The sequence below is a fragment of the Lepus europaeus genome, chromosome 19 (genome assembly GCF_033115175.1).
Source record: "Lepus europaeus isolate LE1 chromosome 19, mLepTim1.pri, whole genome shotgun sequence".
Lineage (NCBI taxonomy): Eukaryota > Metazoa > Chordata > Mammalia > Lagomorpha > Leporidae > Lepus > Lepus europaeus.
Window position 1 is genome coordinate 8,288,810 of NC_084845.1, and position 13,566 is coordinate 8,302,375.

The window sequence follows — 13,566 nt, forward strand, 5'->3', positions numbered from 1 at the left end:
GGTCTAACTAAGATACCACCAAGTTGTATGACTACTGAGAGTCTCCTCCCTGCTGGGCCTCATTTTGATCATTAAAAGATAGCTGGGGGCTAACGCTGTGCATAGTGGATAAAGCCACAGTCTGCAGCGCTGGCAGCCCATATAGGCGCCAGTTCGTATCCCAGTGCTCCACTTCTGATCCAACTCTCTGCTATGGCCTGGGAAAGTAGTGGAAGATGGCCCAAGTCCCTGGGCCCCTGCACCCACGTGGGAGACCCAGAAGAAGCTCCTGTCTCCTGGCTTCGGATCGGCGCAGCTCCAGCCATTGCAGCCAACTGGGGAGTGAACCAACAGATGAAAGATCTCTCTCTGATTTTCCTTCTCTCTCTGTGTAACTCTTTCAATAAATAAATAAATCTTTAAAAAAAAAAAAAAAAAGACAGCTTTTCTAATAGAATCGGGAAGTGGGTTTGTTTTGCGTGCCAAGTCAGAGAGAGACTGCGGGCAGCTCCTGCCTGAAGGGTCCTGAGGTGGTGGCACGAGGGTTCAGACAGGCTGGTTGGGCTGAGGACTCTCCCAGTCACTCTGTCAGAGGTGAAGAAGGAGAAGCATGTCATTTGTCATTCTCGGCCTAGATGGTATGTGGAGTGGTTGAGGCTGTGGGTTCAAGTTTCACCTGGACTCCAAATTCCAGCTCTTGCTGATATGCACCCTGGCAGGCAGTAAGGGATGGCTCAACAACTTGTTGGGTACCCTGCTACCAACAAGAGAGACCCATACTGAGTTCCTGGCTTCTGGCTTCAGCCTGAACCAATCCTAGTTTTTATGAGCACTTGTGTATAAACTAGCAGATGAAGATATTTCTCTCTCTTAAAGTATATATGCCAAAAAAACCATTCTAACATCACAGACAACGCATATTTCTAGGAGCTGGTATGTGCGAGGCATTTTCTACGTAGATCATCCAAGGCTCACAAGAGGCCCTGAGGGAAGTGTGCTATTAATGCGCCATCTTTGGAGGGGACTCTGAGGCTTCGTGAATTTAGGTCAATGGCTCAAGATCACTCATCTTTTAAAAAAAACAGAACAAAAAAAAATCACAATGGCAGAGCCAAGTCTGCTGTGATTTCGAAGTTCACGGTCTGGTCTGGACAGCTGCGTGCTACAGTCCACCGTGTAGGCCATCGTATTAAAGCCACTGCTTCTCCAGAGGCCTGTCTCCTTCTCTAGGCCCTTGAGAACTTCAATCAGTGACAGGCAGTGGTGGCAGTGGCAGCAAATCTTCCCTTCTCCCCACTGCTGATGCAGAGCGTAGGTTTTGTCTCCTGATCTGGCTCATGCCTACCACCCATGTTGAAGACCTAGATGGAGTTCCAGGTTTCTGGCTTTGGCCTGTCCCAGCCCTGGCTGTCACAGCCATTTGTGGAGTGAACCAGCAGATACTCTGTCCTTTTCTCTCCTCTGTCACTCTGCTTTCAAACAAATATCTTTTTTTTTTTTTTTTTAATTTATTTTTTGACAGGCAGAGTGGATAGTGAGAGAGACAGAGAGAAAGGTCTTCCTTTTTGCCGTTGGTTCACCCTACAATGGCCGCTGCAGCCGGCGCATCGTGCTGATCCGAAGCCAGGAGCCAGGTGCTTCTCCTGGTCTCCCATGGGGTGCAGGGCCCAAGCACTTGGGCCATCCCCCACTGCACTCCCAGGCCACAGCAGAGAGCTGGCCTGGAAAAGGGGCAACCGGGACAGAATCCAGCGCCCCAACCGGGACTAGAACCCGGTGTGCCGGCGCCGCAAGGCAGAGGATTAGCCTGTTGAGCCACGGCGCCAGCCCTAAAAAATAAATCTTAAAGCGGGGAGGTGACACTGCAGGGCAGACTGTGGCACAGTGAGCTAAGCTGCCCTCTGCACGCTGGGACCTAGCAGAGCACCGGTTAGGGTCCCAGCTCTTCTGCTTCTAATCCATCTCTCTGCTAATGCACCTGGGAAAGCGCGGAGGGTGAGGATGGAGCTCGGGACTCCTGGCATCAGCCTGGACTACCCCAGGCCACTGTGGCCATTTAAAGATTGAAACAGCAGATCAAAGACTTCCGTCTCAATCACTTTGTCTTTCAAATAAATAAAAATTTTAAAAAAAACCACCCACAAAAAACTTTATTGCTGTTTCCTTAGCTCAAGAAACCAAATAGGGAGTTAATTTCCACACTGCTACCTCATTGTGGTGCTGTGATGTTGATAGATGAGAAAACCAGAAAACACTCCAGAAACTCCAGAGTTCAATCAGGGAGTGTCGAGGTCGGCACTCCTAACACGTGGGTACGATTATTATATCGTGGGGGCTGTCCTGTAAACCACAGGGTGTTTAGCCAACATCCCTGGCCTGGACCATGAGACGCCAGTCATCTCTTGACTCAGTTGTAACTACCAAAATGCCTGCAGGCACAGCCAAATGGCTGCAGCTGACAATCACTGGATTATGGCGAATTCAAAAACCACGCAACTCCTTTCATGGCAGCAATTAGGAGCCACATTCAGGCTACACCCAGGACTTCTGCAAAGGGGTGACTCCTGTTTGCTGAGGGCCTTCTCTGTGCAGGGCCTGAGTGATCGGTTTCTCTCCAAGAGCGCAGGTGCTGCGCTCACATTGACCCTGGACTGGGGAGGGCTCTGCTGACTCCTGCCCAAACTCACTCTCACATTACCTATTCCATCATTCCTACAGAAACAGCTATTCAGGCCTTTGAAACAGCTCACCCACTCTCAACCCTACTCTTGTTAACACCACTCATCAGCATGGGAAAAGCTTTGTTCACGGATAATATAGACTTGCAACCTAGCAAGGGTTACATATTGTCTTTTGAATCTATGCCAAAGGCAAGCCTGCCATGGGGAAGTGCAGCTTGGAGGCCTCACCTTGCAGGAGAAAGTAGTCAGAAGTTGTGCGCTTCAGAGTGGCCTTGGCTTTGTCACTGCTCCAGTCCACCTCCAGTGCTTCCTTCATGGGGCAGAAGACCACCTTCTGTTGAAAAAGAGGCAGAACTGCTTAGGGATAAAAGAGATTAATTCACAAAGTAGGACCTCTTTTCCACCTCAGAAAGAAATGCATTAAAGTTTACTGATCATTAAAGGAAGCCAAGACCCATGCAAACTCAAGAAACACTTGTCAAGTACCTACTATGTGCTCCCCTGGGCCCTGGGGACATGTACTCCCTGCGCTCAGTGGAGACAGGGCCAAACAGAAGACCTAGTTCAATTCTAGCTCTCATTCTGGTACAAGTAAGGAGCAAGAATGTACAACTAGAGATACTCAACCAGGCCAGTGGTGTGGTACAGCAGAGTTAAGTTCCCCATATCAGGAGGCTCACATCATCCAATACCTGGCCACTCTGCTTCTGGTCCAGCTTCCTGTTAATGTACCTGGGAGGCAGCAGAAGATGGTGCAAGTATGCAGGTCTCTGCCAATCGTGCTGGAGACCCAGATGGAGTTCCTGGCTCCTGGCTTCTGCTCGACTGTTTTTGGCCACTTGCAGCACGAACAAATACATGGAATGGTGATCTCTGCTTCCCAAATAAATTAATCGATCTCAGGGGCCTGCCTTGTGGCACAGGGGGTAAAGCTGCCAGCTGTGATGCCAGCATCCTATAGAGGCACAGGTTCATGTTCTCGGTCCACTTCCAATCCAACTCCCTGCTAACTGGCCCGAGAAAAGCAGCAGCAGATGGCCCAAAGTGTTTGGGACCCAGCCACCAACATGGGAGACTTGGGTGAAGCTCCTGGCTCCTGGTTTTGGCCTGGTCCAATCCTGGGTGATGCAGCCATCTGGGGAGTGAACCAGTGGATGAAAGATCTCTCTCCCTCGTTTCTCCTTATCTCTTTCAAATAAATAAAATGAATTAAAGGAAAAAAAAAAAAAACAGAAAAAAAAATAATAAATCTTTTAAAGAGATACTCAAGGGGGCTGGCCCTGTGGCGTAGCAGGTAAAGCTGCCACCCGCGGTGCCAACATCCCATAGGGGCACTGGTTCAAGTCCTGGCTGTTCCACTTCCAATCCAGATCTCTGCTATGGTCTGGGTAAACATTAGAAGATGGCCCAAGTCCTTGGACCCCTGTACCTGTAAAGGAGACCTAGAAGAAGCTCTTGGCTCCTGGCTTCAGATCGGCTCAGCTCCGGCCGTTGCGGCCAACTGGGGAGTGAACCAGCGGATGGAAGACCTCTCTCTGCCTGTCCTTCTCTGAGTGTATAACTCTCATTTTCAAATAAATAAATAAATCTTTTTTAAAAAAGATACAATAGAGCATTACTAGTAATAAAAAAAAACACCCTGTTTTTCAGTAGAGGAATGGTTTAATAATAACAGATGACAATAAGAACAGTAAGAAAAAAAAAGCACTTGGCTTGGTAGTTGGGATAAGCACGTCCTACACTGAAGGGCTAGTTCTGGATCCTGATTCAAGCTTCCTGGCAATGCAAGATCCTAGAAGGCAACAATGATAGCTCAAGTAACTGGGTTCCTGCCACCCCATGAGAGATCTGAATTGAGTTCCTGGCTCCCAGCTTTGGCCCAGGGTCCCCATTCCTGGCTTCTGCCTGGCTCAGTCCTAGCTGTTACAGGATTTGGGGAGTGAACCAGTATGTGGGGGTTCTATCAGCCTTAATGCTTGTTCCTGTATTTCTCTAATATATTTTAAAAAATGTTTGTTTATTTGAAAGCCAGAGTGATACAGAAAGACAGAAAAACAGATTTATGTCCCACTTGCTAGTTCACCCTCCAAATGCATGCAATAGCCAGGAATGGGCCAGGCTAAAGCCGGGAGTCAGAAATTCCAACTGGGTCTCCCACATGGGTTGCAGGGACTCAAGCACTTGGGCCATCACCTGCTGTCTTCCAAACACATTAGCAGGGAGCTAGATCAGAAGAGCAGAGTAGGGCCGGCGCCGTGGCTCAATAGGCTAATCCTCCGCCTTGCGGCACCGGCACACCAGATTCTAGTCCCGGTCGGGGCGCCAGATTCTGTCCCGGTTGCCCCTCTTCCAGGCCAGCTCTCTGCTGTGGCCTGGGAGTGCAGTGTAGTATTCCATAGAGTACATATCCCATAATTTTTTTAAAAAGATTTTATTTATTTGCCGGCGCCACGGCTCAATAGGCTAATCCTCCGCCTCGCGGCGCCGGCACACCGGGTTCTAGTCCCGGTCGGGGCACCGATCCTGTCCCGGTTGCTCCTCTTCCAGGCCAGCTCTCTGCTGTGGCCCGGGAGTGCAGTGGAGGATGGCCCAAGTGCTTGGGCCCTACACCCCATGGGAGACCAAGAGAAGCACCTGGCTCCTGGCTTTGGATCAGCGCGGTGCGCCGGCCGCAGCACGCCTACCGCGGCGGCCATTGGAGGGTGAACCAACGGCAAAAAGGAAGACCTTTCTCTCTCTCTCTCACTGTCCACTCTGCCTGTCAAAAAAAAAAAGATTTTATTTATTTGAAAGACAGCGTTACAGAGAGAGGTAGACACAGAGAAAGAGGTCTTCCATCTGCTGGTTCACTCCCCAGATGGCCACTGCAGCCGGAGCACCGCTGATCCAAAGCCAGGAGCCAGGAGCTTCTTCCAGGTCTCCCCAATGGGTGCAGAGGCCCAAGGACTTGGGTCATCTTTCACTGCTTTCCCAGGCCATAGCAGAGAGCTGGATGGGAAGAGCAGCCAGGACTAGAACCGGCGCCCATGTGGGAAGCCGGCACTTCAGGCCAGGGCTTTAACCTGCTGCGCCACAGCGCCGGCCCCCCATAATTTATCCAGTATTCAGTTGAAAGGCATTCAGGTTGATTCCATGTCTTAGCTATTGTGAACTGAGCTGCAATGAACACGGGGATCCAGTTAACTCTTTTATTTGCTGATTTCATTTCCCTTGGATAAATTCCCAGGAGTGGATGGCTGGGTCATATGGTAGGTCTATATGCAGAAAAATATGGAAAACGACACGAATTTTCATGCAATCCTTGAGCAGGGTCCATACTAATCTTCTCTGTATCACTCCAATTTTTGTATATGTGCTGGCAAAGTGACCACTGCTCCACTTCCTACCCACCTCTCCGCTATGGCCTAGGAAAGCAGTAGAAGATGGCCCAAGTCCTTGGGACTCTGCACTAGCGTGAGAAACCAGAAGAGGCTCCTGGCTTTGGATTGGCCCAGCTCTGGCCGTTGTGGCCATTAGAGGAGTGAACCAACAGGTGGAAGACATATCTCTCTCTCTCTCTGCCTCTACCTCTGTTTCTCCACCTTTCAAATAAATAAATAAATCTTCTAAAATAAATTAAATTTAATTTTAAAAAATGACTGGGGCCAGCACTGTGGCTTAAAGGACTAAGGCTCTATCTGTGGTTCTAGAATCCCATGTGGGCGCCAGGTTATGTCCCAGCTGCTCGCAATCCAGCTCTCTGCTGTGGCCTAGGAAAGCAGTGGAAAACGGCCCAAGTCCTTGGGACCCTACAACCATGTGGGAGACCAAGAAGCTCCTAGCTCTCGACTTCAGATCAGATTGGAGCCAACTGGGGAGTGAACCAGCGGACGAAAGACTCTTCTCTCTGTCGCTCCCTCTCTGTCTGTAACTCTCTCAAAAAAATAAAATCTTAAAAAAAAAAAAAAAGCTGCATGAACCAAGACGTAACAGTTACTAGATAGTATACAAAGCTTGCTAAGGACCTACGGGGTTGGTGCTGTGGCATCGCAGGTAAAGCCACTGTCTGCAGTGCTGGCAACCCATGTGGGCGCCAGGTTAAGTCCCAGCTGCTCCATTTTCGATCCTGCTCTATGCTATGCCCTGGGAAAGCAGTGGAAGTGCTTGGGCCCCTGCACCCATGTGGGAGACTTGGAGGAAGCTCCTGGCTCCTGGCTTTGGATTAGCGCAGCTCCAGCTGTTGCAGACATCTGGGGAGTGAACCATCAGATAGAAGACCTCTCTCTCTCTCTGCCTCTCCTCTCTCTCTGTAACTCTGCCTTTCAAATAAATAAATCTTAAAAAACAGGGGCCAGTGCCATGGCTTACTTGGTTAACCCTCTGCCTGTGGCACCAGCATCCCATAAGGGTGCGGGGTTCTGGTCCTGGTTGCTCCTCTTCCAGTCCAGCTCTGTGCTATGGCCCGGGAGGGCAGTGGAGGATGGCCCAAGTGCTTGGGCCCCTGTACCGGCATGGGAGACCAGGAGGAGGCACCTGGCTCCTGGCTTCAGATCAGTGTAGCAGCCATTTGGGGAGTGAACCAACGGAAGGAAGATCTTTTTCTCTGTCTCTCTCTCTCTTACTAACTCTATCTTTCAAAAAAAAAAAAAAAATCTTAACAAAAACAAAAACCACAAAGTTTGCTAAGGATCTGACAGAGGGAAAGGTCAGACTGTGGCAAGCAGTCGTGATGTTCGAGTGGCTTTCTGATCCTCACATGTGCTCCTTTGGGGTCTGGATCAATGATACAGCCAGTGTGCACAATGTCTGTGCTGTCTTCAGCACTGTAAGTCATCAAGTACAGCTCAAGTCAAATACCTGGTACACTTAAGCCTGCCCAGCCCTTATTAAGAAGTCTTTTATTTATTTTTTTTAATTTATTTTTTATTATTATTTATTTTTTGCCAGGCAGAGTGGATAGTGAGGGAAAGAGATAGAGAGAAAGGTCTTCCTTTTTGCCGTTGGGTCACCCTCCAGTGGCCGCTGCGGCCGGCGCATCACGCTGATCCGAAGCCAGGAGCTTCTCCTGGTCTCCCATGGGGTGCGGGGCCCAAGGACTTGGGCCATCCTCCACTGCACTCCCGGGCCACAGCAGAGAGCTGGCCTGGAAGAGGGGCCACCGGGATAGAATCCGGCGCCCTGGCCGGCGCCGCGGCTCACTAGGCTAATCCTCCGCCTTGCGGCGCCGGCACACCGGGTTCTAGTCCCGGTCAGGGCACCGATCCTGTCCCGGTTGCCCCTCTTCCAGGCCAGCTCTCTGCTGTGGCCAGGGAGTGCAGTGGAGGATGGCCCAGGTGCTTGGGCCCTGCACCCCATGGGAGACCAGGAGAAGCACCTGGCTCCTGCCATCGGATCAGCGCGGTGCGGCGGCCATTGGAGGGTGAACCAACGGCAAAAGGAAGACCTTTCTCTCTGTCTCTCTCTCACTGTCCACTCTGCCTGTCAAAAATAAAAAATAAAAAATAAAAAAAATAAAAAAAAAAAAAGAGCGAAAAAAAGAATCCGGCGCCCTGACCGGGACTAGAACCCAGTGTGCCGGTGCTGCTAGGCGGAGGATTAGCCTGTTAAGCCACAGCACCGGCTAAGAAGTCTTAAAACAAAGGTCAAGCCATAAGTAAGACAGGCTGGGAATCCTACCAGCTGGAGAAACAGAGTGTCCCCAGGCTCAGAACTACCAAGTGGGTGGGCATTTGACAGAGCGGTCAAGATGTCATTTAGGATGCCCACATCCCATGCCTGAGTTCTTGGGTTTGAGTTCTGGCTCGACTCCTGATTCTAGCTTCCTGCTAATTTATTCTCTGGGAAGCAGTGATGATGGCTCAAGTATTTGGGTGCCTGCCACTAATGTGAGAGAAACAGAGATTGAGTTCTGGGCTCCGTACTTCAGCTTGGCCTGGTTCTGGCTGCAGCAACCATCTGGGAAGCACTTCAGTGGATGGGAGCTCTCTATCTCTGCCTTTCAGATAAATAAAAACAAAACACTACCAAGAGCTCAGGTCAGAATCTTTGTTGCTTGCCTGGCTAAGGGCAATGTCAAGATCCACTGACATACACTAAAGCACTGTAGGACAAATGGGTGGGAGTTGTGTTTTAAAATTTCCACCCCAGGCAGGCCTGCCTGTTAGGCTTGATCAGGGCCTGGATCACGAGTATAAAGATCAGTTGGGCCTTATTTGTCAAGTTAGACCTTTCAAAGGGAAATGGTGCTATATGTTTATTGTTATTACTTTGTATAATGTTGTTGTTATGTTTATAAGCTACAAGAATCAGTAATAAAAGCCTGAGCCATTAGTCATAAATGCCAATAATACGTTCACAAGAGGCAAAAATGTGCATTTTCTTTTGAGAAAACCAAATATATGTTAGACCTAAATGCAACTATTTAAAGGATCTCTTCATCTGTTATTCCTTGTATGCTATACCACTAGATTCTCACTTAAACTTGGTCTTCTTTCAAAATCTTTGTATGAAGATGCTATGCCCAACTGAACAGTCCTCAGGTGTTTGTACAAATACTACGTTTTATATATTCCTAAAATTGTATTCATGAATTGCATTAAGTTTGTATTCCTTAAATAAAAGGTTTCTTTGGGGAAAAAAATACATTTTTACAGTTTTCAAAATATAATAGGGGCCAGCACCGTGGCTCACTTGGTTAATCCTCCACCTGCGTCGCGGGCATCCCATATGGGCACCGGGTTCTAGTCCTGGTTGCTCCTCTTACAATCCAGCTCTCTGCTCTGGCCCGGGAGGGCAGTGGAGGACGGCCCAAGTGCTCAGGCCCCTGCACCCGCATGGAGGACCAGGAGGAAGCACCTGGCTCCTGGCTTCAGAACGGCGCAGCGCCAGCTGTTGCGGCCATTTGGGGGGCGAACCAATGGAAGGAAAACCTTTCTCTCTGTCTCTCTTACTGTCTAACTCTGTCAAATTAAAAAATATATAATAAAGTTAAATAATTGCCCAAAACAAAGCAAAACAAAACAAAAAAAGTATAAAGACCCGGGCCAGCACTGTGGCATAATGGGTTGTGCCTGAAACACAGACCTCCCATATAGGTACCAACTTAAGTTTTGGCAGCTCCACTTCCAATCCAGTTCTCTGCTAATATGCCTGGGAAAGCCCTGCACCCACGTGGGAGAGCTGGATGAAGCTACACTGCAGCCATTTGGGGAGTGAATCACCGGATGGAAGATCTCTGTGTCTGTGTCTCTCTTCCCGTAACTCTGCCTTTCAAATAAAGTCTTAAAAAACAGAAAAGAGCATAAAGAGCCCCTACTACATCGCATATCTGGACAGAAATCAGACCAACAACTGCTACATACAGTACACCATATTCTCCTGCCTGAACAGCTATGCATTCTGCTTATCCACCGGGACGGTGGGATTTAAATTTGAGATTTTCACACTCTTTCGGAGCTCTGTGTCAGAGAACAGCACACTGGGAAAGCTGGCCCCCACCACCTCTGAGTCTGTCCCACAATGCCTGTTCATCTCAGGACTAGGCATTCAGACAACGGAGCAAGGTCTATACTCTGGAGGTAGGCCAGGGAAGGAGTCCACAACAAAACCTGGGATGGCCTGGACACAGATGCCAGGAGTGCCAAGTATCAGGAACGTAGTAGAGAACTGGTTTGGCACACTGCCTTGACTCCAGGTGGGGAAGCGCTGAAAAAGCGCCAAGAAGGGACTTTTTCCAGCACGAGGGCCAAGGACAGAGGCCTTTTTCACAGGTGGCTAAGGGCAGAGCTATTCCTTCTTACTCTAACTTGTAACCTTAGACAAATTTACTTACTTCTCTGAGTCTATCTGCAACAACACTTTCTGGGATATTTCTGGACGTCTGGGAATAAGACTCCCAGTGGTCTTGTCTGTAATGGGTATAAAGACCCACAGGTGAAAGCCAGGTGGGCCAGCTGGATTCTCTCTCCAGAGAACTGGGTGTGTCACAGTTGGAACAGGGGAACACATTAATGACAGGGCTCAAAAGAGAAAGGCCACTATTTCCTACGGCATGCAGGGCACCTAGCAAACCTGGTCTTTACTACCACACTCAGATCACGGTCTCCACAGCCCTCCAAAAGATACAACAGGTGTTGGTGCTGTGGTGTAGTAGGTTAGGCCTCCAACTGCCAATTTGAGTCCTGGTTGCTCCATTTCTGATCCAGCTCTGCTGATAGCCTGGGAAAGCAGTGGAAGATGGCCCAAGTACTCTGGGACCCCTGAAGGAGGCTCCTGGCCCCTGGCTTCAGATCGGCACAGGTCTGGTTGTTTGCAACCATTTGGGGAGTGAACCAGTGGGTGGAAGACCTCTCTTTCTGTCTCTCTCTGTGTGTCTGTAACCAATGCCTCTCAAATAAATAAATCTTTTTTTTTTAAAAAATAGATTTCCAACAAATATCCATGAGATGACAGAATCCAATCTGCTTTTATTTGCCAAGAACCTATTTAAAAAAAAAGCTTAATTCTCCACACAGCTGATCAATCATCAAAAGACAGGAAAACTGGAGTGACAATTTGAGCCCTGGTTACTCTGCTTCTTATAGTTTCCTGCTAACACATTCTGGGAGGCACTGGTGATGCCTCAAGTGCTTGGATCCCTGCTGCACTCGTGGGAGACCTGAACGTAGCACCTGGCTCTTGGCTTCAGTCCGGCCCAGCCCCTGGCTCTTGCAGCTATTTGGAAGTGAACCAGTGGATGGAAGATCTGTCTCTGCTGCTCTGCCTTTCAGAAAAATCAATACACTGTCCTCTGTGTTTAAATCTGAAAGACAGTATGCGTGACCACCATCAGGCACACATCTAACTACCTCTCGCAGCCTCTAACAACACATATAACTCACAATGAAGCAGTGAACAGTGAACAGCCACATGGGAGTGTGACATTGGCTTTTTATCCCCAAGAACTTCCAGAATGACACTAAGTTTCAAATATTATATCTGATTATCCTCATAAACCTTCATATTAACCTCCAGTCTCCCAAGGGGCTGACCTTGCAGGGCAGTCTGGAGAGCCTGGGCCTTGGCCCATTGTCTGCTCTCTGTACCCACTCCTCCCCCTGAGCTCCGGCACCTGGGGCAGGTCACACCATCTTTCCTGGCTACAAACTGAGACAGCACAGCTGGACATGCTTCCCTGCACCCACTAGAGCGCCTTGCACACAGTAGGCATTTTTCAAGTCCTACAAGAGCTGGCTGTTTCAGAGTCAGGGAAGACAGAGCAGCCGCCTCTCCATCTATCTTTTGGCTTACTCTGTTTTCTCTGAGCACCGGTTTGGGCTTTGGTGCTTGGCAAACTTGCTCTTCACATGCCAACTCAAACAACACGCCCTCTGCAAAGCCTTTTTGGCCCCTTCCTCTCCAGCACCACACTGCTTTCTCTTTTATCTACTGCACATCAGCATCTATACCAGGCTCGTGACCAGGACCTGATTCTGATGAAATCTGTCCCGTGACTTCTCCTGGGCACCAAAGGAAGCAAACAATGTACTGAGCACCCATCTCTGAGTTAGACATTTTCCTACTGCTTTATTTATCAAATTCTGGCACATGTGTTAAAGGCCAGGAATCTTCCTAGATGGTATGAAAACCACAAGCTTTGTTTTTCCTCTGTATTTTTTAATGTTTCTAATTTAGGAGCACAATGTGTACCTTGAAGCAAAAGTGGCTTTACAATATTTGGTTGAACCTAGGAAAACGGGGAGGGGAAGGGAACCCTGACCAGAAACCTTTCACAGGAAACAGGAAGTGGCTGCTTCCCCACCCCAATCCTGCACTCTCTGATCATAACTCAACTTGTTATTCCATACAATTAAGGCAAAACAGCAGGATTTAAATCAAAGAAATTTTGAGTTAGAAGAGAACTTGGAGATCACAGGGCCAAAATGGAAGCAGCGTGGAGTACAAGGTGGCCGATCCCGGCCAGTCCTGTGCTGTCTGGGGGAGGGCACAAAGACAAGGTCTGGAATCCCGGGGATTGTCACCAGGAATGCACTGAATGCCTTGCAACCTTAAGGGCTCGCGCTGGAATCCAAGCCTGAATTGTCCAAGTGCAGCAGCTGACTAACAATGCCAGCTGGGGCATATTTTGATACCTTCAGATTCGGTCCCATGCAGGAAGCTCAGCGGCCGTGAAGCCCCAAGGAGTGGTACGCTGAGGCTGCCCAGAGCCTGCCTGGGCTGCCCACATTCTCCTCATAGCGAGCCAAAGTGCTTCCCAAAAGAGGTTTCCAGATCCACCCCAGAGGGCACCACAGGAGCTGACTGGGGGGGGGGGGGGGGGCTTCCAGCTGTGCAGGGCCAACAAAGCAAGGGCTCCTGCATTTGAATGTGAAAGACAAGCCTCAATCAGAGAAGGCCCTTAAGCCATAAAACCCTTCACACCAAGGCCAAGTGTCACACTTGTAGGAGGGTGTGATTTATAAACTGACAGCGCCCACAAAGCTGCTTTTGTACTCCTCCGTTTGTTAACAATTTATCTCCCCCCCACCAAACTCACCAAGCTATTCAGATAAGCCTTGACAGGGCCTCAGAAAGAAAGGAAGGAAGGAAGGAAGAAAGAAAGGACTCAAGTTTTGGCCAAAACACCCATGTTCACTCTGGATAATTATGATCCCGTGAATAGACACTAAAATTAGGGCTTAATCACTCCTCTGTATCACACTCACAGAGTCAAACTATTCCAACACAAACACACAAAGCGAGAGCGAGAAATCCCCAGCCTGGCCTCACTGAGTTCCACCTCTGCGGCTTCTGCAGGCTCTTTTGTGGTCTCTGCACTCTTCAGAAACCCCCTTAGAACAAGTGTAACTCACATTCCGACCAGCTGGTTTTCCTTCTCAACACTCAAACCTACAAAGCACAGTAAACACAGGCTTGCTCCCCATTCACC

The 13,566-nt window shown here is 49.1% G+C and overlaps 1 protein-coding gene and 1 non-coding gene across 3 annotated transcripts in view; both read right to left on the bottom strand.

Annotated features, from left to right (window-relative positions):
• Positions 1 to 13,566, bottom strand: part of SAE1 (SUMO1 activating enzyme subunit 1) — a 60,110-nt gene that overhangs the window by 25,311 nt on the left and 21,233 nt on the right. For both annotated transcript variants that reach the window (XM_062176249.1, XM_062176250.1), the window contains exon 6: positions 2,889 to 2,994. In XM_062176249.1, coding sequence (XP_062032233.1) covers positions 2,889 to 2,994 — 106 coding nt within the window. The remainder of the gene's footprint in view (positions 1 to 2,888; positions 2,995 to 13,566) is intronic.
• On the bottom strand, positions 5,925 to 6,031 carry LOC133748946 (U6 spliceosomal RNA). Its single transcript, XR_009864543.1, has one exon. It is a non-coding gene; the product is annotated as a U6 spliceosomal RNA (small nuclear RNA).